General features: G+C 50.8%; 1 protein-coding gene across 1 annotated transcript in view; it reads right to left on the bottom strand.

The window, feature by feature from the left end:
- The window catches only part of LOC306770034 (receptor-type tyrosine-protein phosphatase beta-like), a 270,125-nt gene that overhangs the window by 207,116 nt on the left and 38,354 nt on the right, over nt 1-24,655 (bottom strand). The window contains exons 4-6 of the mRNA XM_079258804.1: nt 7,865-8,173; nt 7,464-7,727; nt 6,900-7,163 (exon numbers count right to left, since the gene is read on the bottom strand). Coding sequence (XP_079114930.1) covers nt 6,900-7,163; nt 7,464-7,727; nt 7,865-8,173 — 837 coding nt within the window. The remainder of the gene's footprint in view (nt 1-6,899; nt 7,164-7,463; nt 7,728-7,864; nt 8,174-24,655) is intronic.

The raw sequence follows: 24,655 nt of genomic DNA, 5'->3' as shown, positions 1-24,655 counted from the left end.
TCCTGTCCTGTCCTGTCCTGTCCTGTCCTGCCCTGTCCTGTCCGTTCCTGTCCTGTCCTGTCCTGTCCTGTCCTGTCCTGCCCTGCCCTGCCCTGTCCTGCCCTGTCCTGTCCTGCCCTGCCCTGTCCTGCCCTGTCCTGTCCTGTCCTGTCCTGTCCTGTCCTGCCCTGTCCTGTCCTGCCCTGTCCTGCCCTGTCCTGTCCTGCCCTGTCCTGCCCTGTCCTGTCCTGCCCTGCCCTGTCCTGCCCTGTCCTGTCCTGCCCTGTCCTGTCCTGCCCTGCCCTGTCCTGCCCTGTCCTGTCCTGCCCTGTCCTGCCCTGTCCTGTCCTGCCCTGTCCTGTCCGTTCCTGTCCTGTCCTGTCCTGTCCTGTCCTGTCCTGTCCGTTCCTCTCCTGTCCTGTACTGTCCTGCCCTGTCCTGTCCTGTCCGTTCCTGTCCTGTCCTGCCCTGTCCGTTCCTGTCCGTTCCTGTCCGTTCCTGTCCGTTCCTGTCCTGTCCGTTCCTCTCCTGTCCTGTCCTGTCCTGTCCGTTCCTGTCCTGTCCTGTCCTGTCCTGTCCTGTCCTGTCCTGTCCGTTCCTGTCCTGTCCGTTCCTGTCCGTTCCTGTCCTGTCCTGTCCTGTCCGTTCCTGTCCTGTCCGTTCCTCTCCTGTCCTTTCCTGTCCTGTCCTGTCCGTTCCTGTCCGTTCCTGTCCGTTCCTGTCCTGTCCTGTCCTGTCCGTTCCTGTCCTGCCCTGTCCTGTCCGTTCCTGTCCGTTCCTGTCCTGTCCTGTCCTGTCCTGTCCTGTCCTGTCCTCTCCTGTCCTGTCCTGTCCTGTCCTGTCCTGTCCTGTCCTGTCCTCTCCTGTCCTGTCCTGTCCTGTCCTGTCCTGTCCTGTCCTGTCCGTTCCTGTCCTGTCCTGTCCTGTCCTGTCCTTTCCTGTCCGTTCCTGTCCTGTCCTGTCCTGCCCTGTCCTGCCCGTTCCTGTCCTGTCCTGTCCTTTCCTGTCCGTTCCTGTCCTGTCCTGTCCTGCCCTGTCCTGTCCTGTCCTGCCCTGTCCTGTCCGTTCCTGTCCGTTCCTGTCCTGTCCGTTCCTGTCCTGCCCTGTCCTGCCCTGTCCTGTCCGTTCCTGTCCGTTCCTGTCCTGTCCGTTCCTGTCCTGTCCGTTCCTGTCCTGTCCTGTCCTGTCCTTTCCTGTCCGTTCCTGTCCTGTCCTGTCCTGTCCTGTCCTGTCCTGTCCTGTCCTGTCCTCTCCTGTCCTGTCCTGTCCTGTCCTGTCCTGTCCTGCCCTGTCCTGCCCGTTCCTGTCCTGTCCTGTCCTTTCCTGTCCGTTCCTGTCCTGTCCTGTCCTGTCCTGTCCGTTCCTGTCCGTTCCTGTCCTGTCCGTTCCTGTCCTGCCCTGTCCGTTCCTGTCCGTTCCTGTCCTGTCCTGTCCTGCCCTGTCCTGTCCTGTCCTGTCCTGTCCTGCCCTGTCCTGCCCTGTCCTGTCCTGTCCTGTCCTGTCCTGTCCTGTCCGTTCCTGCCCTGTCCTGTCCTGTCCTGTCCGTTCCTGTCCTGTCCTGCCCTGTCCTGCCCTGTCCTGTCCTGCCCTGTCTTGTCCGTTCCTGTCCTGTCCTGTCCTGTCCTGTCCTGTCCCTCCCTGTCTTGTCCGTTCCTGTCCTGTCCTGTCCTGTCCTGTCCTGTCCTGTCCCTCCCTGTCTTGTCCGTTCCTGTCCTGCCCTGTCCTGTCCTGTCCTGCCCTCTCCTGCCCTGTCCTGTCCTGTCCCTCCCTGTCTTGTCCGTTCCTGTCCTGTCCTGTCCTATCCTGTCCTGCCCTGTCCTGTCCTGTCCTGTCCCTCCCTGTCTTGTCCGTTCCTGTCCTGTCCTGTCCTATCCTGTCCTGTCCGTTCCTGTCCTGTCCTGCCCTCTCCTGCCCTGTCCTGTCCTGTCCCTCCCTGTCTTGTCCGTTCCTGTCCTGTCCTGTCCTATCCTGTCCTGCCCTGTCCTGTCCTGTCCCTCCCTGTCCTGTCCTGTCCTGTCCTGTCCTGTCCGTTCCTGTCCTGCCTTGTCCTGTCCTGCCCTGTCCTGCTATGTCCTGTCCTGTCCGTTCCTGTCCTGTCCTGCCCTGTCCTGTCCGTTCCTGTCCTGTCCTGTCCTGCCCTGTCCTGTCTGTCCTGTCCTGTCCTGCCCTGTCCTGTCCTGCCCCTTCCTGTCCTGTCCTGTCCTGTTCTGTCCTGTCCATTCCTGTCCTGTCCGTTCCTGTCCTGCCCTGTCCTGATATGTCCTGTCCTGTCCGCTCCTGTCCTGTCCTGCCCTGTCCTGTCCGTTCCTGTCCTGTCCTGCTATGTCCTGTCCTGTCCGCTCCTGTCCTGTCCTGCCCTGTCCTGCCCGTTCCTGTCCTGTCCTGTCCTGCCCTGTCCTGTCCGTTCCTGTCCTGCCCTGTCCTGCCCTGTCCTGTCCTGCCCTGTCCTGCCCTGTCCTTTCCTGCCCTGTCCTGTCCGTTCCTGTCCTGTCCTGTCCGTTCCTCTCCTGTCCTGTCCTGTCCTGCCCTGTCCTGTCCTGTCCGTTCCTGTCCTGTCCTGCCCTGTCCGTTCCTGTCCGTTCCTGTCCTGTCCTGTCCTGTCCGTTCCTGTCCTGTCCTGTCCTGTCCGTTCCTGTCCTGTCCTGTCCTGTCCGTTCCTGTCCTTTCCTGCCCTGTCCTGTCCTGCCCTGTCCTGTCCGTTCCTGTCCTGTCCTGTCCTGTCCTGTCCTGTCCTGTCCGTTCCTCTCCTGTCCTGTCCTGTCCTGCCCTGTCCTGTCCCGTCCGTTCCTGTCCTGTCCTGCCCTGTCCTTTCCTGTCCGTTCCTGTCCTGTCCTGTCCTGTCCTGTCCGTTCCTGTCCTGTCCGTTCCTGTCCTGTCCTGCCCTGTCCTGTCCTGTCCTGTCCTGTCCTGTCCGTTCCTCTCCTGTCCTGTCCTGTCCTGCCCTGTCCTGTCCTGTCCGTTCCTGTCCGTTCCTGTCCTGCCCTGTCCTGTCCGTTCCTGTCCTGTCCTGTCCTGTCCTGTCCTGTCCTGTCCTGTCCGTTCCTCTCCTGTCCTGTCCTGTCCTGTCCTGCCCTGCCCTGTCCTGCCCTGTCCTGTCCTGCCCTGTCCTGTCCGTTCCTGTCCTGTCCTGTCCTGTCCTGTCCTGTCCTGTCCGTTCCTCTCCTGTCCTGTCCTGCCCTGTCCTGTCCTGTCCGTTCCTGCCCTGTCCGTTCCTCTCCTGTCCTGTCCTGTCCTGTCCTGTCCTGTCCTGTCCGTTCCTCTCCTGTCCGTTCCTCTCCTGTCCTGTCCTGTCCTGCCCTGTCCTGTCCTGTCCGTTCCTGTCCTGTCCTGTCCTTTCCGTTCCGGTCCTGTCCTGTCCTGTCCTGTCCTGTCCGTTCCTCTCCTGTCCGTTCCTCTCCTGTCCTGTCCTGTCCTGCCCTGTCCTGTCCTGTCCGTTCCTGTCCGTTCCTGTCCTGTCCTGTCCTGTCCGTTCCTGTCCTGTCCTGTCCTGTCCTGTCCTTTCCTGTCCTGCCCTGTCCTGCCCTGTCCTGTCCTGCCCTGTCCTGTCCGTTCCTGTCCTGTCCTGTCCTGTCCTGTCCTGTCCTGTCCGTTCCTCTCCTGTCCTGTCCTGTCCTGTCCTGCCCTGCCCTGTCCTGCCCTGTCCTGTCCTGCCCTGTCCGTTCCTCTCCTGTCCTGTCCTGTCCTGTCCGTTCCTCTCCTGTCCTGTCCTGTCCTGCCCTGCCCTGTCCTGCCCTGTCCGTTCCTGTCCTGTCCTGTCCTGTCCGTTCCGGTCCTGTCCTGTCCTGTCCTGTCCTGTCCGTTCCTCTCCTGTCCGTTCCTCTCCTGTCCTGTCCTGTCCTGCCCTGTCCTGTCCTGTCCGTTCCTGTCCGTTCCTGTCCTGTCCTGTCCTGTCCGTTCCTGTCCTGTCCTGTCCTGTCCTGTCCTTTCCTGTCCTGCCCTGTCCTGCCCTGTCCTGTCCTGCCCTGTCCTGTCCGTTCCTGTCCTGTCCTGTCCTGTCCTGTCCTGTCCGTTCCTCTCCTGTCCTGTCCTGCCCTGTCCTGTCCTGCCCTGTCCGTTCCTGTCCTGTCCTGTCCTGTCCTGTCCTGTCCTGTCCGTTCCTGTCCTGTCCGTTCCTGCCCTGCCCTGTCCTGCCCTGTCCGTTCCTGTCCTGTCCTGTCCTGTCCTGCCCTGTCCTTTCCTGTCCTGTCCTGTCCGTTCCTGTCCTGTCCGTTCCTGTCCGTTCCTGTCCTGTCCTGCCCTGTCCTGTCCTGTCCTGTCCTGTCCTGTCCTGTCCTGCCCTGCCCTGTCCTGTCCTGTCCTGTCCTGTCCTGTCCTGTCCGTTCCTGTCCTGTCCTGTCCTATCCTGTCCGTTCCTGTCCTGTCCTGCCCTGTCCTGCCCTGTCCTGTCCTGTCCTGCCCTGTCCTGTCCGTTCCTGTCCTGTCCTGTCCTGTCCTGTCCTGCCCTGTCCGTTCCTGTCCTGTCCTGTCCTGTCCTGTCCTGCCCTGCCCTGTCCTGTCCTGTCCTGTCCTGTCCTGTCCTGTCCGTTCCTGTCCTGTCCTTTCCTGTCCTGTCCTGTCCTGTCCTGTCCTGTCCTGTCCGTTCCTGTCCTGTCCTGTCCTGTCCGTTCCTGTCCTGTCCGTTCCTGTCCTGTCCTGTCCTGTCCGTTCCTGTCCTGTCCTGTCCTTTCCTGTCCTGTCCTGTCCGTTCCTGTCCTGTCCTGTCCTTTCCTGTCCTGTCCTGTCCTGTCCGTTCCTGTCCTGTCCTGTCCTGTCCTGTCCTGTCCTGTCCGTTCCTGTCCTGTCCTTTCCTGTCCTGTCCTGCCCTGTCCTGTCCTGTCCTGTCCGTTCCTGTCCTGTCCTGCCCTGTCCTGTCCTGTCCTGTCCGTTCCTGTCCTGTCCTTTCCTGTCCTGTCCTGTCCTGTCCGTTCCTGTCCTGTCCTGTCCTGTCCTGTCCTTTCCTGTCCTGTCCTGTCCTGTCCGTTCCTGTCCTGTCCTGCCCTTTCCTGTCCTGTCCTGTCCTGTCCTGCCCTGCCCTGTCCTGTCCTGTCCTTTCCTGTCCTGTCCTGTCCTGTCCGTTCCTGTCCTGTCCTGTCCTGTCCTGTCCTTTCCTGTCCTGTCCTGTCCTGTCCGTTCCTGTCCTGTCCTGCCCTGTCCTGTCCGTTCCTGTCCTGTCCTGTCCTGTCCTGTCCTGTCCTGTCCTGTCCTGCCCTGTCCTGTCCTGTCCTGTCCTGTCCTGTCCGTTCCTGTCCTGTCCTTTCCTGTCCTGTCCTGTCCTGTCCGTTCCTGTCCTGTCCTGCCCTGTCCTGTCCTGTCCTGCCCTGTCCTGTCCTGTCCTGTCCTGTCCGTTCCTGTCCTGTCCTGTCCTGTCCTGTCCTGTCCTGTCCGTTCCTGTCCTGTCCTTTCCTGTCCTGTCCTGTCCTGTCCGTTCCTGTCCTGTCCTGCCCTGTCCTGTCCTGTCCTGCCCTGTCCTGTCCTGTCCTGTCCTGTCCTGCCTGGATCCTTTCCTTATTCTGCAGAGATCCTTGGACATCTTCCATCTGGTCTTCCCAGTGATTGTTCAGTTAAACAGTAAAACTGACCAGTTCTGTGGGTTCATTCTCTTTTTGTGACACTATGTGCTGAGATGAAACAGTATCATCACTTTTCTGACTCCTCTATTAATTTTCTAAGAGCACAGTTCTACCCACTAACTCCAGCTTTCAAAATCCACCCAGCATCACTTTACAACCAGGTAACATCAGATACCTGGGGGTACATTTTCCCTCCAGGTCCTCCAGCGGGGACAGGAAGACCATGTCCACCATCAGGGACAGATAAGCGACATTCAATCATCACTTTACGTTCTGTATCTGCAGGTAGGGAAACCATGATCAGTCTACTGATGGACAGTTGTCATGGCGACCACATCACTGTAATAGTAATAATTCATGTAGAACTTCATTAGTATGGCAGCTACTGTACGACTTATTGTGTAAACTGGCTTAACATGTAGAAGACTTTGTTGTAGAACTGGTTTTGCTGGTCGAGGTTCTCATTCCCTTTTTTGATCCAGATTATTTTCATGGTGGAGGATTGATAACAAAAGATGCATTTTGTTAAGTTTGTCAGATAATGTTAATGTAGAGCATTTTATGTGAAAGGTTATATTTGATTTTTAACAAATGTCTGAAATTTCACACCACTTCTTTGCCTTTATTTGTCTTTGCTGATGTTGCCCTTTTCTGTTCCTCCAGATGTGCGTATGGCAGGTTAGAGTGGGCGTGGAGGCCAAGTCAGGTTTTTATATGTCCCAAAAGTTGAGTATAACTGGCATGTGCTGGGTTCTGTGTACGCGACAGCTTTAGAAATTAGGTGTTTGGCTGTGGTGAGTCTGCCTGTTTGTTTGATTGTTGGGAACAGCTCTCGGCCTTCTCAGTCCATTGATTCTTGGCTGTTTCAACTTGTTTTTGTATCTGTGTCTAATTAGAAGATCCTGATCTGCCACATCCTCCTTCAGGACTTTGTTATCTCTGGAACTCAATAAAACCATTATTTGTCTGCATTTGGTTGTCACTTCGAGCTTACAACAGCTCCACGTTCATACTCTACCAATGTAAGTGCAATGCCATTGCGGTACACTAATGTTCCCGAAACATTAAATGAAGTATGCAGATAACTTGTTCTCAACCTGCCTGTCTCTTCTCCCCAGTCCATCTGGGCTGGACAGCAATTTGTAATTGTACAGCCAGATCACAGCCGCTTAGTCTTGGTTTGGTTTATTTTATTTGAGGCAGCTGGAATGAGTCCGTCTTTTCACCTAAGGCTGCACTTTGAACCCAGGACCAAGGCTCCTAACTGAATGGAAGAACCAGTGCTGTTGACACAGAACAGAACCAGTTCTAACTGGGATCTTTCAGATCCTGCCCAAAGGTTTTTATTCTGCTGGCTCTGACTGGACTTACCTGTTCTTCCAGTCGTCTTGCTTTCTGAGCTATGACCTCCAGCCCAGGAGCTGACTGACAGTTGGTAGCTGCGTCCAGGTGTCAGACCCTCAAATGCCACCTGAGTGGTATTGGGGGACAGACTCTGATGCCGAGGGGTCATTCCTGCAGCCCAAAGGGTCACCACAAAACCCTCCACACCCCCTCCAGGTAGAGTCCAGGTAGCCCACAGGCGGTCTGAGGTGCCCTTGCAGTCAGTGATCAGATCCGACACAGATTCTGGAACTAAGAAAGATAAAGGTGTGTGGTTGGGGCCGTGTGTGTGTGTCCAGGAAGTCATAAACACAGATAGAAATGTTCCTCTGTTCTTGATTACTGGAGAAAATCCTGGTTGAAAGTTCAGATTTAAGGTGACTGAAGATCGACCGTGCCATGTATTTTCCATCACTAACCCTTCAGGCAGCAGAGGTTTGAAAGCTCGTATGAAGTTGGAGTAGGTTTTAAAGAAATTATTTTATGAGGATGCATGACCCAGCATGTTTCTGGATGCAGGACATCTTGGCAGTCTTAACAAGAGGATCTTACCTGTGACCCCATGTGTGTAGGTGGAGCTCTGCAAGCCCACAGCCTCAGCTGCCACAGTGATGGAGTAGCGCGTCCCTGGCTTCAGCTTGTCCAGCTCAACACTGGTTGTGGTATTCTTCAGAGTGATGTTCTTCAGCAGAACCTCATTCTGGTCCTTCAACAGAACCCTGAAATTGTCTATCCGTCCCAGCCCTGCACGCCAGAACACAGTGAGACTTTTTGAGGACGAAGACCCCACCTTCAGACTGTCCACAGCAGAAGGAGCTGCCGGGGACACAGGACAGGGTAGAAATTGAACTACAGAACTGAAGGTTTCTACCCAAACGTTAATCACATGAAAACCAGACATCATGAAAGGTTTCAAAACGCCCTGTTACCATGGAAACCTGCAAGTGACTTACCTGTTGCCGCAGCAGCGTAAAAAGCTACAGCGGACTTGTTCCCTGCAGACGCCACCACGCTGACATTGTACAGAGTTCCAGAGACCAGTGAGCTGAAACTGGACCTTGGTTCTGCAGAGCCCAAGATTCTTTTGCTTTGAACTGATCCAGACCTGGTATCTTTTAGGGTCACATCATACCAGTCCACATGTCCAACAGAGCGGGACCAGAACACCTGCAGACCAAATCCGTTCTGAACAGCAGATAAGCTTTTAAATTGAACTGGTTTTGGGTCCAGCTGGATCTCCACATGAGCTGGACGAACTGGATCTGAGACAAGAGAAAGCAGGACTGTCAGTCTGATGTGGAAAAAAGAGGTCTGATAAGCCAAACTGAATGTCAACGGGTCTACTTCTGCTCAAATGAAGAAAGGTCCTAAGGGGTTGGAAACTGTGCTGGATCAGGAGGACAGGCTTGGGATAATGGGGACAATGCTGAGGGACAGTGTTGTGGACAGTGCTGAATCTGCAACAGGGCTCTGGTTTTAAAGGGCTCTAATCGGGTCCCTACAGCTGCTGACAGAACAAAACCCTCAAGTCCAGGCAGGAAACATCCAAATCATGGAAGCCAGGACAGGATGCGGACAACGACCCCCCCCCCCCCCCCCCCCCCCCCTCCCCGACCACCACCACCACACACACACACACACGCACAAATTATTTTCAGAATGGTTTCCACCCTGAAGAGACTTCCTGTTTCCTGATGTCAGCAAGGCAACACCAGAGGACAAAATGTCCAACACCTGAAACAGGAAGGCCAGAGAGTCTCAGAGGTCTGAGTCACATAAAAACAGAGAAGGAGAAACTGATGGAGACATTGATGGAAACTCGGATGGAGACACGGATAGAGACACAGATGGAGACACTGATGAAAACACTGATGGAGACACTGATTGAGACACAGATGGAAAAACAGATGGAGACACTGATGAAAACACTGATGGAGACACTGATTGAGACACTGATTGAGACACTAATGGAGACACTCAGAGACACTGATGGAGACACTGATGGAGACAATGATGGAAACACTGATGGAGACACTGATGGAGACACAGATGGAGACACTGATGGAGACACAGATGGAGACACTGATGGAGACACTGATGGAGACACAGATGGAAACACTGATGGAGACACAGATGGAGACACAGATGGAGACACGGATGGAGACACAGATGGAGACAGAGATGGAGACACTGATGGACACACGGATGGAGACACGGATGGGGACACAGATGGAGACACTGATGGAGACACAGATAGAGACACTGATGGAGACACTGATGGAGACACGGATGGAGACACAGATGGAGACACTGATGAAGACACTGATAGAGACACTGATGGAGACATAGATGGAGACACTGATGGAGACACAGATAGAGACACTGATTGAGACACTGATAGAGACACTGATGGAGACATAGATGGAGACACTGATGGAGACACAGATGGAGACACTGATGAAGACACTGATGGAGACACTGATGGAGACACAGATGGAGACACTGATGAAGACACTGATGGAGACACTGATTGAGACACTGATGGAGACACAGATGGAGACACTGATGAGGACACTGATGGAGACACTGATGAAGACACTGATTGAGACACTGATTGAGACAATGATGGAGATACAGATGGAGACACTGAAAGAGACACTGATAGAGACACTGATTGAGACACTGATGGAGACACGGATAGAGACACAGATGGAGACACTGATGGAGACACTGATGGAGACACTGATGGAGACACTGCTTGAGACACTGATGGAGATACGGATGGAGACACTGAAAGAGACACTGATTGAGACACTGATGGTGACACTGATTGAGACACTGATGGAGACACGGATAGAGACACAGATGGAGACACTGATGGAGACACAGATGGAGACACTGATGAAGACACTGATGGAGATACGGATGGAGACACTGAAAGAGACACAGATGGAGACACTGATGGAGACACAGATGGAGACACTGATTGAGACACTGATTGAGACAATGATGGAGATACGGATGGAGACACTTAAAGAGACACTGATTGAGACACAGATGGAGACGCTGATGGAGACACAGATGGAGACACTGATGGAGACACAGATGGAGACACTGATGGAGACACTGAAAGAGACACTGATAGAGACACTGATCGAGACACTGATGGAGACACAGACGGAGACACTGATAGAGACACTGATGGAGATCCTGATGGAGACACTGATGGAGACATGGATAGAGACACGGATAGAGACAACGATGGAGACACTGATAGGGACACTGATAGAGACACTGATGGAGACACGGATGGAGACACTGATAGAGACACTGATAGAGACACGGATGGAGACACTGATGGAGATACGGATGGAGACACAGATGGAGACACTGATGAAGACACTGATGGAGATACGGATGGAGACACTGAAAGAGACACTGATGGAGACACTGAAAGAGACACAGATGGAGACACTGATGGAGACACAGATGGAGACACTGATTGAGACACTGATTGAGACAATGATGGAGATACGGATGGAGACACTTAAAGAGACACTGATTGAGACACAGATGGAGACGCTGATGGAGACACAGATGGAGACACTGATGGAGACACAGATGGAGACACTGATGGAGACACTGAAAGAGACACTGATAGAGACACTGATCGAGACACTGATGGAGACACAGACGGAGACACTGATAGAGACACTGATGGAGATCCTGATGGAGACACGGATGGAAACAGTGATAGAGACAATGATGGAGACACTGATAGAGACACTGATGGAGACATGGATAGAGACACGGAGAGAGACAACGATGGAGACACTGATAGGGACACTGATAGAGACACTGATGGAGACACGGATGGAGACACTGATAGAGACACTGATAGAGACACGGATGGAGACACTGATGGAGACACGGATGGAGACACTGATAGAGACACTGATGGAGATCCTGATGGAGACACGGATGGAGACACTGATAGAGACACGGATGGAGACACAGATGGAAACAGTGATAGAGACAATGATGGAGACACTGATAGAGACACTGATGGAGACATGGATAGAGACACGGATGGAGACACTGATAGAGACACTGATAGAGACACGGATGGAGACACGGATGGAGACACGGATGGAAACACTGATGGAGACACTGATGGAGACATGGATAGAGACACGGATAGAGACACTGATAGAGACACGGATGAGACAATGATAGAGACACGGATGGAGACACGGATGTAGACACTTTTTGAGACACTGATGGAGACACTGATTGAGACACTGATGGAGACACGGATAGAGACACGGATAGAGACACTGATGGAGACACTGATTGAGACACTGATGGAGACACGGATAGAGACACGGATAGAGACACAGATGGAGACACTGATAGGGACACTGCTGGAGACACTGCTTGAGACACTGATGGAGACACGGATGGAGACACTGATTGAGACACGGATGGAGACACGGATGGAGACACTGATTGGGATACGGATGGAGACACGGATGGAGACACTGATTGAGACACGGATGGAGACACGGATGGAGACACTGATGGAGACACTGATGGAGACAGTGATAGAGACAATGATGGAGACACTGATGGAGACACTGGTGGAGACACTGATGGAGACACAGATAGAGACACTGATAGAGACATAGATAGAGACACTCATGGAGACACTGATGGAGACACAGATAGAGACACTGGTGGAGACACTGATGGAGACACAGATAGAGACACTGATAGAGACATAGATAGAGACACTCATGGAGACACTGATGGAGACACAGATAGAGACACTGATAGAGAAACTGATGGAGACACTGATGGAGACACGGATGGAGACACTGATGAAGACACGGATTGAGATACTGATGGAGACACGGATGGAGACACTGATGAAGACACGGATGGAGACACTGATGGAGACACTGATGGAAATACAGATAGAGACACTGATAGAGACACGTATAGAGACACTGATAGAGACACGGATGGAGACAATGATAGAGACACGGATGGAGACACGGATGGAGACACTGAATGAGACACTGATTGGGACACTGATGGAGACACTGATGGAGACACGGATGGAGACACGGATGGAGACACTGATAGAGACACGGATGGAGACACGGATGGAGACACTAATGGAGACACGGATAGAGACACTGATGGAGACACTGATAGAGACACTGATGGAGACACGGATGGAGACACTGATGGAGACACGGATAGAGACACTGATGGAGACACTGATAGGGACACTGATAGACACACTGATGGAGACACTGATAGAGACACTGATGGAGACACTGAGAGAGACACTGATGGAGACACTGATAGAGACACTGATGGAGACACTGATAGGGACACTGATAGAGACACTGTTGGAGACACTGATAGAAACACTGATAGGGACACTGATAGAGACACGGATGGAGACAATGATAGAGACACGGATGGAGACACTGATAGAGACACTGATAGGGACACTGATGGAGACACTGATGGAGACACGGATAGAGACACTGATGGAGACAATGATAGGGACACTGATAGAGACACGGATTCAGACACGGATGGAGACAATGATAGAGACACGGATGGAGACACGGATGGAGACACTGATGGAGACACGGATAGAGACACTGATGGAGACAATGATAGGGACAATGATAGAGACACTGATGGAGACAATGATAGGGACAATGATAGAGACACTGATGGAGACACTGAGAGAGACACTGATGGAGACAATGATAGAAACACTGATGGAGACACTGATAGAGACAATGATAGAGACACGGATGGAGACACTAATAGAGACACGGATGGAGACACAGATGGAGACACTGATGGAGACACTGATAGGGACACTGATAGAGACACTGATGGAGACACTGATAGAAACACTGATGGAGACACTCATAGAGACATGGATGGAGACACTGCTGGAGACACTGATAGAGACACGGATGGAGACACAGATGGAGACACAGATGGAGACACTGATCGAGACACTGACAGAGACATGGATGGAGACACTGATGGAGACACAGATGGAGACACTGATCGAGACACTGACAGAGACACGGATGGAGACACTGATGGAGACACAGATAGAGACACTGATAGAGACATGGATGGAGACATGGATGGAGACACTGATGGAGACGCAGATGGAGAAACAGATTGAGACACAGATGGAGACACTGATAGAGACACTGAGGGAGACACTGATAGAGACAAGGATGGAGACACCGATGGAGACACTGATGGAGACACGGATAGAGACACTGATGGAGACACTGATAGAGAAACGGATGGAGACACTGATGGAGACACAGATGGAGACACTGATCGAGACACTGACAGAGACATGGATGGAGACACTGATGGAGACACAGATGGAGACACTGATAGAGACACTGATGGAGACACTGATGGAGACACTGTTGGAGATACAGATAGAGACACTGATGGAGACACGGATAGAGACATGGATAGAGACACTGATAGAGACACGGATGGAGACACTGATGGAGACACTGATAGAAACACTGATAGAGACACGGATGGAGACACTGATGGAGACACTGATAGAAACACTGATAGAGACACGGATGGAGACACTGATGGAGACACTGATAGAGACACTGATGGAGACACGGAAGGAGACACTGATAGAGACACTGATAGAGGCACAGATGCAGACACTGATCGAGACACTGACAGAGACATGGATGGAGACACTGATGGAGACACAGATAGAGACACTGATAGAGACACGGATGGAGACACTGATAGAGACACGGATGGAGACACTGATGGAGACACCGATAGAGACACTGATAGAGACACGGATGAACACACTGATGGAGATAGTGATAGAGACACTAATGGAGACACTGATGGAGACACAGATGGAGACACTGATCGAGACACTGAACGAGACATGGATGGAGACACTGATGGAGACACAGATAGGGACACTGATAGAGACACTGATCGAGACACTGACAGAGACATGGATGGAGACACTGATGGAGACACAGATAGAGACACTGATAGAGACACGGAAGGAGACACTGATGGAGACACTGATAGAGACACTGATGGAGACACCGATGGACACACTGTTGGAGATACATATAGAGACACTGATGGAGACACGGATAGAGACACTGATGGAGACACTGATAGAGACACGGATGGAGACACTGATGGAGACACTGTTGGAGATACAGATAGAGACACTGATGGAGACACGGATAGAGACATGGATAGAGACACTGATAGAGACACGGATGGAGACACTGATGGAGAAACTGATAGAAACACTGATAGAGACACGGATGGAGACACTGATGAAGACACTGATTGAGACACGGATGGAGACACTGATGGAGACACTGATAGAGACACTGATGGAGACACGGATGGAGACACTGATAGAGACACTGATAGAGACACAGATGGAGACAGTGATAGAGACACTAATGGAGACACTGATGGAGACACAGATGGAGACACTGATCGAGACACTGACAGAGACATGGATGGAGACACTGATGGAGACACAGATAGAGACACTGATAGAGACACGGAGGGAGACACTGATGGAGACACTGATAGAGACACGGATGGAGACACTGATGGAGACACCGATAGAGACACTGATAGAGACAAGGATAAAGACACTGATGAAGACAGTGATAGAGACACTAATGGAGACACTGATGGAGACACAGATGGAGACACTGATCGAGACACTGACAGAGACATGGATGGAGACACTGATGGAGACACAGATAGAGACACTGATAGAGACACTGATCGTGACACTGACAGAGACATGGATGGAGACACTGATGGAGACACAGATAGAGACACTGATAGAGACACGGAAGGAGACACTGATGGAGACACTGATAGAGACACCGATGGAGACACTGTTGGAGATACAGATAGAGACACTGATGGAGACACGGATAGACACACTGATGGAGACACTGATGGAGACACTGTTGGAGATACAGATAGAGACACTGATGGAGACACGGATAGAGACACTGATAGAGACACGGATGGAGACACTGATGAAGACACGGATTGAGACACGGATGGAGACACTGATGGAGACACGGATAGAGACATGGATAGAGACATTGATAGAGACACGGATGGAGACACTGATGGAGACACTGATAGAGACACTGATGGAGACACGGATGGAGACACTGATAGAGACACTGATAGAGACACGGATGGAGACACTGATAGAGACAAGGATGGAGACACCGATGGAAACACTGATGGAGACACGGATAGAGACACGGATAGAGACACTGATGGAGACACTGATAGGGACACTGATAGAGACACTGATGGAGACACTGATAGAGAAACGGATGGAGACACTGATGAAGACACGGATTGAGACACTGATGGAGACACGGATGGAGACACTGATGAAGACACGGATGGAGACACGGATGGAAACACGGATGGAGACACTGATGGAGACATGGATAGAGACACGGATGAGACAATGATAGAGACACGGATGGAGACACGGATGGAGACACTGTTTGAGACACTGATGGAGACACTGATTGAGACACTGATGGAGACACGGATAGCGACACGGATAGAGACACTGATGGAGACACTGATTGAGACACGGATAGAGACACAGATGGAGATACTGATTGAGACATGGATGGAGACACGGATGGAGACACTGATGGAGACACGGATGGAGACACTGATGGAGAAACTGATGGAGAGACTGATGGAGACAGTGATAGAGACAATGATGGAGACACTGATGGAGACACAGATAGAGACACTGATGGAGACATAGATAGAGACACTCATGGAGACACTGATGGAGACACAGATAGAGACACTGATAGAGACACTGATGGAGACACTGATGGAGACACGGATGGAGACACGGATGGAGACATGGATGGAGACACTGATAGAGACACTGATGGAAATACAGATAGAGACACTGATAGAGAAACGGATAGAGACACAGATAGAGACACTGATGAAGACACGGATTGAGACACGGATGGAGACACTGATAGAGACACTGATGGAGACACGGAAGGAGACACTGATAGAGACACTGATAGAGGCACAGATGGAGACACTGATCGAGACACTGACAGAGACATGGATGGAGACACTGATGGAGACACAGATAGAGACACTGATAGAGACACGGATGGAGACACTGATAGAGACACGGATGGAGACACTGATGGAGACACCGATAGAGACACTGATAGAGACACGGATGAACACACTGATGGAGATAGTGATAGAGACACTAATGGAGACACTGATGGAGACACAGATGGAGACACTGATCGAGACACTGAACGAGACATGGATGGAGACACTGATGGAGACACAGATAGGGACACTGATAGAGACACTGATCGAGACACTGACAGAGACATGGATGGAGACACTGATGGAGACACAGATAGAGACACTGATAGAGACACGGAAGGAGACACTGATGGAGACACTGATAGAGACACTGATGGAGACACCGATGGACACACTGTTGGAGATACATATAGAGACACTGATGGAGACACGGATAGAGACACTGATGGAGACACTGATAGAGACACGGATGGAGACACTGATGGAGACACTGTTGGAGATACAGATAGAGACACTGATGGAGACACGGATAGAGACATGGATAGAGACACTGATAGAGACACGGATGGAGACACTGATGGAGAAACTGATAGAAACACTGATAGAGACACGGATGGAGACACTGATGAAGACACTGATTGAGACACGGATGGAGACACTGATGGAGACACTGATAGAGACACTGATGGAGACACGGATGGAGACACTGATAGAGACACTGATAGAGACACAGATGGAGACAGTGATAGAGACACTAATGGAGACACTGATGGAGACACAGATGGAGACACTGATCGAGACACTGACAGAGACATGGATGGAGACACTGATGGAGACACAGATAGAGACACTGATAGAGACACGGAGGGAGACACTGATGGAGACACTGATAGAGACACGGATGGAGACACTGATGGAGACACCGATAGAGACACTGATAGAGACAAGGATAAAGACACTGATGAAGACAGTGATAGAGACACTAATGGAGACACTGATGGAGACACAGATGGAGACACTGATCGAGACACTGACAGAGACATGGATGGAGACACTGATGGAGACACAGATAGAGACACTGATAGAGACACTGATCGTGACACTGACAGAGACATGGATGGAGACACTGATGGAGACACAGATAGAGACACTGATAGAGACACGGAAGGAGACACTGATGGAGACACTGATAGAGACACCGATGGAGACACTGTTGGAGATACAGATAGAGACACTGATGGAGACACGGATAGACACACTGATGGAGACACTGATGGAGACACTGTTGGAGATACAGATAGAGACACTGATGGAGACACGGATAGAGACACTGATAGAGACACGGATGGAGACACTGATGAAGACACGGATTGAGACACGGATGGAGACACTGATGGAGACATGGATAGAGACATGGATAGAGACATTGATAGAGACACGGATGGAGACACTGATGGAGACACTGATAGAGACACTGATGGAGACACGGATGGAGACACTGATAGAGACACTGATAGAGACACGGATGGAGACACTGATAGAGACAAGGATGGAGACACCGATGGAAACACTGATGGAGACACGGATAGAGACACGGATAGAGACACTGATGGAGACACTGATAGGGACACTGATAGAGACACTGATGGAGACACTGATAGAGAAACGGATGGAGACACTGATGAAGACACGGATTGAGACACTGATGGAGACACGGATGGAGACACTGATGAAGACACGGAAGGAGACACGGATGGAAACACGGATGGAGACACTGATGGAGACATGGATAGAGACACGGATGAGACAATGATAGAGACACGGATGGAGACACGGATGGAGACACTGTTTGAGACACTGATGGAGACACTGATTGAGACACTGATGGAGACACGGATAGCGACACGGATAGAGACACTGATGGAGACACTGATTGAGACACGGATAGAGACACAGATGGAGATACTGATTGAGACATGGATGGAGACACGGATGGAGACACTGATGGAGACACGGATGGAGACACTGATGGAGAAACTGATGGAGAGACTGATGGAGACAGTGATAGAGACAATGATGGAGACACTGATGGAGACACTGGTGGAGACACTGATGGAGACACAGATAGAGACACTGATGGAGACATAGATAGAGACACTCATGGAGACACTGATGGAGACACAGATAGAGACACTGATAGAGACACTGATGGAGACACTGATGGAGACACGGATGGAGACACGGATGGAGACACTGATGGAGACATGGATGGAGACACTGATAGAGACACTGATGGAAATACAGATAGAGACACTGATATAGAAACGGATAGAGACACAGATAGAGACACTGATGAAGACACGGATTGAGACACGGATGTGGACACTGATGGAGACACGGATAGAGACATGGATTGAGACATTGATAGAGACACGGATGGAGACACTGATGGAGACACTGATAGAGACACTGATGGAAACACGGATGGAGACACTGATAGAGACACTGATAGAGACACGGATGGAGACACTGATAGAGACAAGGATGGAGACACCGATGGAGACACTGATGGAGACACGGATAGAGACACGGATAGAGACACTGATGGAGACACTGATAGGGACACTGATAGAGACACTGATGGAGACACTGATAGAGAAACGGATGGAGACACTGATGAAGACACGGATTGAGACACTGATGGAGACACGGATGGAGACACTGATGAAGACACGGATGGAGACACGGATGGAAACACTGATGGAGACACGGATAGCGACAAGGATAGAGACACTGATGGAGACACTGATAGAGACACGGATGAGACAATGATAGAGACACGGATGGAGACACGGATGGAGACACTGTTTGAGACACTGATTGAGACACTGATGGAGACACGGATAGCGACAAGGATAGAGACACTGATGGAGACACTGATTGAGACACTGATGGAGACACGGATAGAGACACGGATGGAGACACTGATTGAGACACGGATGGAGACACGGATGGAGACACTGATGGAAACACTGATGGAGACACGGATAGAGACACGGATGGAGACACTGATGGAGACACGAATAGAGACACTGATAGAGACACGGATGGAGACACTGATGGAGAAACTGATGGAGAGACTGATGGAGACAGTGATAGAGACAATTATGGAGACACTGATGGAGACACTGGTGGAGACACTGATGGAGACACAGATAGACACACTGATAGAGACATAGATAGAGACACTCATGGAGACACTGATGGAGACACAGATAGAGACACTGATAGAGACACTGATGGAGACACTGATGGAGACACGGATGGAGACACTGATGAAGACACGGATTGAGACACTGATGGAGACACGGATGGAGACACTGATGAAGACACGGATGGAGACACTGATAGAGACACTGATGGAAATACAGATAGAGACACTGATAGAGACACGGATAGAGACACAGATAGAGACACTGATCGAAACACTGATAGAGACACGTATGGAGACAATGATAGAGACACGGATGGAGACACGGATGGAGACACTGATAGAGACACTGATTGGGACACTGATGGAGACACTGATGGTAACACGGATGGAGACACGGATGGAGACACTGATAGAGACACGGATGGAGACACTGATGGAGACACTGATGGAGACACTGATAGGGACACTGATAGAGACACTGATGGAGACACTGATAGAGACACTGATGGAGACACGGATGGAGACACTGATGGAGACACGGATAGAGACACTGATGGAGACACTGATAGGGACACTGATAGGGGCACTGATGGAGAAACTGATAGAGACACTGATGGAGACACTGAGAGAGACACTGATGGAGACACTGATAGAGACACTGATGGAGACACGGATAGAGACACTGATGGAGACACTGATAGGGACACTGATAGAGACACTGATGGAGACACTGATAGAAACACTGATAGGGACACTGATAGAGACACGGATGGAGACCATGATAGAGACACGGATGGAGACACTGATAGAGACACTGATAGGGACACTGATGGAGACACGGATGGAGACACGGATGGAGACACTGATGGAGACACGGATAGAGACACTGATAGACACACTGATAGGGACACTGATAGAGACACTGATAGTGAAACTGAGAGAGACACTGATGGAGACACTGATGGAGACACTGATAGAAACACTGATGGAGACACTGATAGAGACAATGATAGAGACACAGATGGAGACACTAATAGAGACACGGATGGAGACACGGATGGAGACAATGATGGAGGCACTGATAGGGACACTGATAGAGACACTGATGGAGACACTGATAGAAACACTGATGGAGACACTCATAGAGACATGGATGGAGACACTGCTGGAGACACTGATAGAGACACGGATGGAGACACTGATGGAGACACAGATGGAGATACTGATCGAGACACTGACAGAGACATGGATGGAGCCACTGATGGAGACACAGATGGAGACACTGATCAAGACACTGACAGAGACACGGATGGAGACACTGATGGAGACACAGATAGAGACACTGATAGAGACACGGATGGAGACATGGATGGAGACACTGATGGAGACGCAGAAGGAGAAACAGATTGAGACACAGATGGAGACACTGATAGAGACACTGATGGAGACACTGATAGAGACAAGGATGGAGACACCGATGGAGACACTGATGGAGACACGGATAGAGACATGGATAGAGACACTGATAGGGACACTGATAGAGACACTGATGGAGACACTGATAGAGAAACGGATGGACACACTGATGGAGACACAGATGGAGACACTGAACGAGACACTGACAGAGACATGGATGGAGACACTGATGGAGACACAGATGGAGACACTGGTCGAGACACTGACAGAGACATGGATGGAGACACTGATGGAGACACAGATAGAGACACTGATAGAGACACGGATGGAGACACTGATGGAGACACTGATAGAGACACGGATGAAGACACTGATGGAGACAGTGATAGAGACACTAATGGAGACACTGATGGAGACACAGATGGAGACACTGATCGAGACAATGACAGAGACATGGATGGAGACACTGATGGAGACACAGATAGAGACACTGATAGAGACACTGATCGAGACACTGACAGAGACATGGATGGAGACACTGATGGAGACACAGATAGAGACACTGATAGAGACACGGATGGAGACACTGATGGAGACACTGATAGAGACACGGATGGAGACACTGATGGAGACACTGATGGAGACACTGTTGGAGATACAGATAGAGACACTGATGGAGACACTGATGGAGACACGGATGGAGACACTGATGGAGACACTGATAAAAAAAAATGATAGAGACACGGATGGAGACACTGATGAAGACACGGATTGAGACACTGATGGAGACACTGATGGAGACACTGATAGAAACACTGATAGAGACACGGATGGAGACAATGATAGAGTCACGGATGGAGACACGGATGGAAACACTGATAAAGACACTGATGGAGACATGGATAGAGACACGGATAGAGACACGGATGGAGACACTGATAGAGACACTGATAGAGACACGGATGGAGACACGGATGGAGACACTGATGGAGACACGGATAGAGACATGGATAGAGACATGGATGGAGACACTGATAGAGACACTGATAGAGACATGGATGGAGACACGGATGGAGACACTGATGGAGACGCAGATGGAGAAACAGATTGAGACACAGATGGAGACACTGATAGAGACATTGATGGAGACACTGATAGAGACACTGATGGAGACACGGATAGAGACACTGATGGAGACACTGATAGGGACACTGATAGAGACACTGATGGAGACACTGATAGAGAAACGGATGGAGACACTGATGGAGACACAGATGGAGACACTGATCGAGACACTGAAAGAGACATGGATGGAGACACTGATAGAGACACAGTTTGAGACACTGCTGGAGACACTGTTTGAGACACTGATGGAGACACGGATGGAGACACTGATTGATACACGGATGGAGACACGGATGGAGACACTGATTGAGACACGGATGGAGACACGGATGGAGACACTGATTGAGACACGGATGGAGACACGGATGGAGACACTGATGGAAACACTGATGGAGACACGGATAGAGACACGGATGGAGACACTGATGGAGAAACTGATGGAGAGACTGATGGAGACAGTTATAGAGACAATGATGGAGACACTGATGTAGACACTGGTGGAGACACTGATAGAGACACTGATAGAGACACGGATGGAGACACGGATGGAGACACTGATGGAGACACGGATAGAGACATGGATAGAGACATGGATGGAGACACTGATAGAGACACTGATAGAGACATGGATGGAGACACGGATGGAGACACTGATGGAGACGCAGATGGAGAAACAGATTGAGACACAGATGGAGACACTGATAGAGACACTGATGGAGACAAGGATGGAGACACCGATAGAGACACTGATGGAGACACGGATAGAGACACTGATGGAGACACTGATAGGGACACTGATAGAGACACTGATGGAGACACTGATAGAGAAACGGATGGAGACACTGATGGAGACACAGATGGAGACACTGATCGAGACACTGAAAGAGACATGGATGGAGACACTGATGGAGACACAGTTTGAGACACTGCTGGAGACACTGTTTGAGACACTGATGGAGACACGGATGGAGACACTGATTGAGACACGGATGGAGACACGGATGGAGACACTGATTGAGACACGGATGGAGACACGGATGGAGACACTGATTGAGACACGGATGGAGACACGGATGGAGACACTGATTGAGACACGGATGGAGACACGGATGGAGACACTGATGGAAACACTGATGGAGACACGGATAGAGACACGGATGGAGACACTGATGGAGAAACTGATGGAGAGACTGATGGAGACAGTTATAGAGACAATGATGGAGACACTGATGTAGACACTGGTGGAGACACTGATGGAGACACAGATAGAGACACTGATAGAGACACTGATGGAGACACAGATAGAGACACTGATAGAGACACTGATGGAGACACTGATGGATACACGGACGGAGACACTGATGAAGACACGGATTGAGACACTGATGGAGACACGGATGGAGACACTGATGAAGACACGGATGGAGACACTGATGGAGACATGGATGGTGACACTGATAGAGACACTGATCGAAACACTGATAGAGACACGGATGGAGACAATGATAGAGACACGGATGGAGACACGGATGGAGACACTGATAGCGACACTGATTGGGACACTGATGGAGACACTGATGGAGACACGGATGGAGACACTGATAGAGACACGGATGGAGACACGGATGGAGACACTGATGGAGACACGGATAGAGACACTGATGGAGACACTGATAGGGACACTGATAGAGACACTGATGGAGACACTGATAGAGACACTAATGGAGACACGGATGGAGACACTGATGGAGACACGGATAGAGACACTGATGGAGACACTGATAGGGACACTGATAGGGACACTGATGGAGAAACTGATAGAGACACTGATGGAGACACTGAGAGAGACACTGATGGAGACACTGATAGAGACACTGATGGAGACACGGATAGAGACACTGATGGAGACACTGATAGGGACACTGATAGAGACACTGATGGAGACACTGATAGAAACACTGATAGGGACACTGATAGAGACACGGATGGAGACAATGATAGAGACACGGATGGAGACACTGATAGAGACACTGATAGGGACACTGATGGAGACACTGATGGAGACACGGATGGAGACACGGATGGAGACAATGATAGAGACACGGATGGAGACACGGATGGAGACACTGATTGAGACACGGATAGAGACACTGATGGAGACACTGATAGGGACACTGATAGAGACACTGATGGAGACACTAATAGAGACACGGATGGAGACACGGATGGAGACACTGATGGAGACACGGATAGAGACACTGATGGAGACACTGATAGGGACACTGATAGAGACACTGATGGAGACACTGATAGAAACACTGATAGGGACACTGATAGAGACACGGATGGAGACAATGATAGAGACACGGATGGAGACACTGATAGAGACACTGATAGGGACACTGATGGAGACACTGATGGAGACACAGATGGAGACACGGATGGAGACAATGATAGAGACACGGATGGAGACACGGATGGAGACACTGATGGAGATACAGATAGAAACACTGATGGAGACACTGATAGAGACAAGGATGGAGACACCGATGGAGACACTGATGGAGACACGGATAGAGACACGGATAGAGGCACTGATGGAGACACTGATAGAGACACGGATGAAGACACTGATGGAGACAGTCATAGAGACACTAATGGAGACACTGATGGAGACACAGATGGAGACACTGATCGAGACACTGACAGAGACATGAATGGAGACACTGATGGAGACACAGATAGAGACACTGATAGAGACACTGAT

Source organism: Telmatherina bonti (assembly GCF_933228915.1).
Source record: "Telmatherina bonti genome assembly, chromosome: 2".
In the NCBI taxonomy this organism is placed as follows: domain Eukaryota; kingdom Metazoa; phylum Chordata; class Actinopteri; order Atheriniformes; family Telmatherinidae; genus Telmatherina; species Telmatherina bonti.
This window is presented reverse-complemented; position numbering and strand designations above follow the sequence as displayed.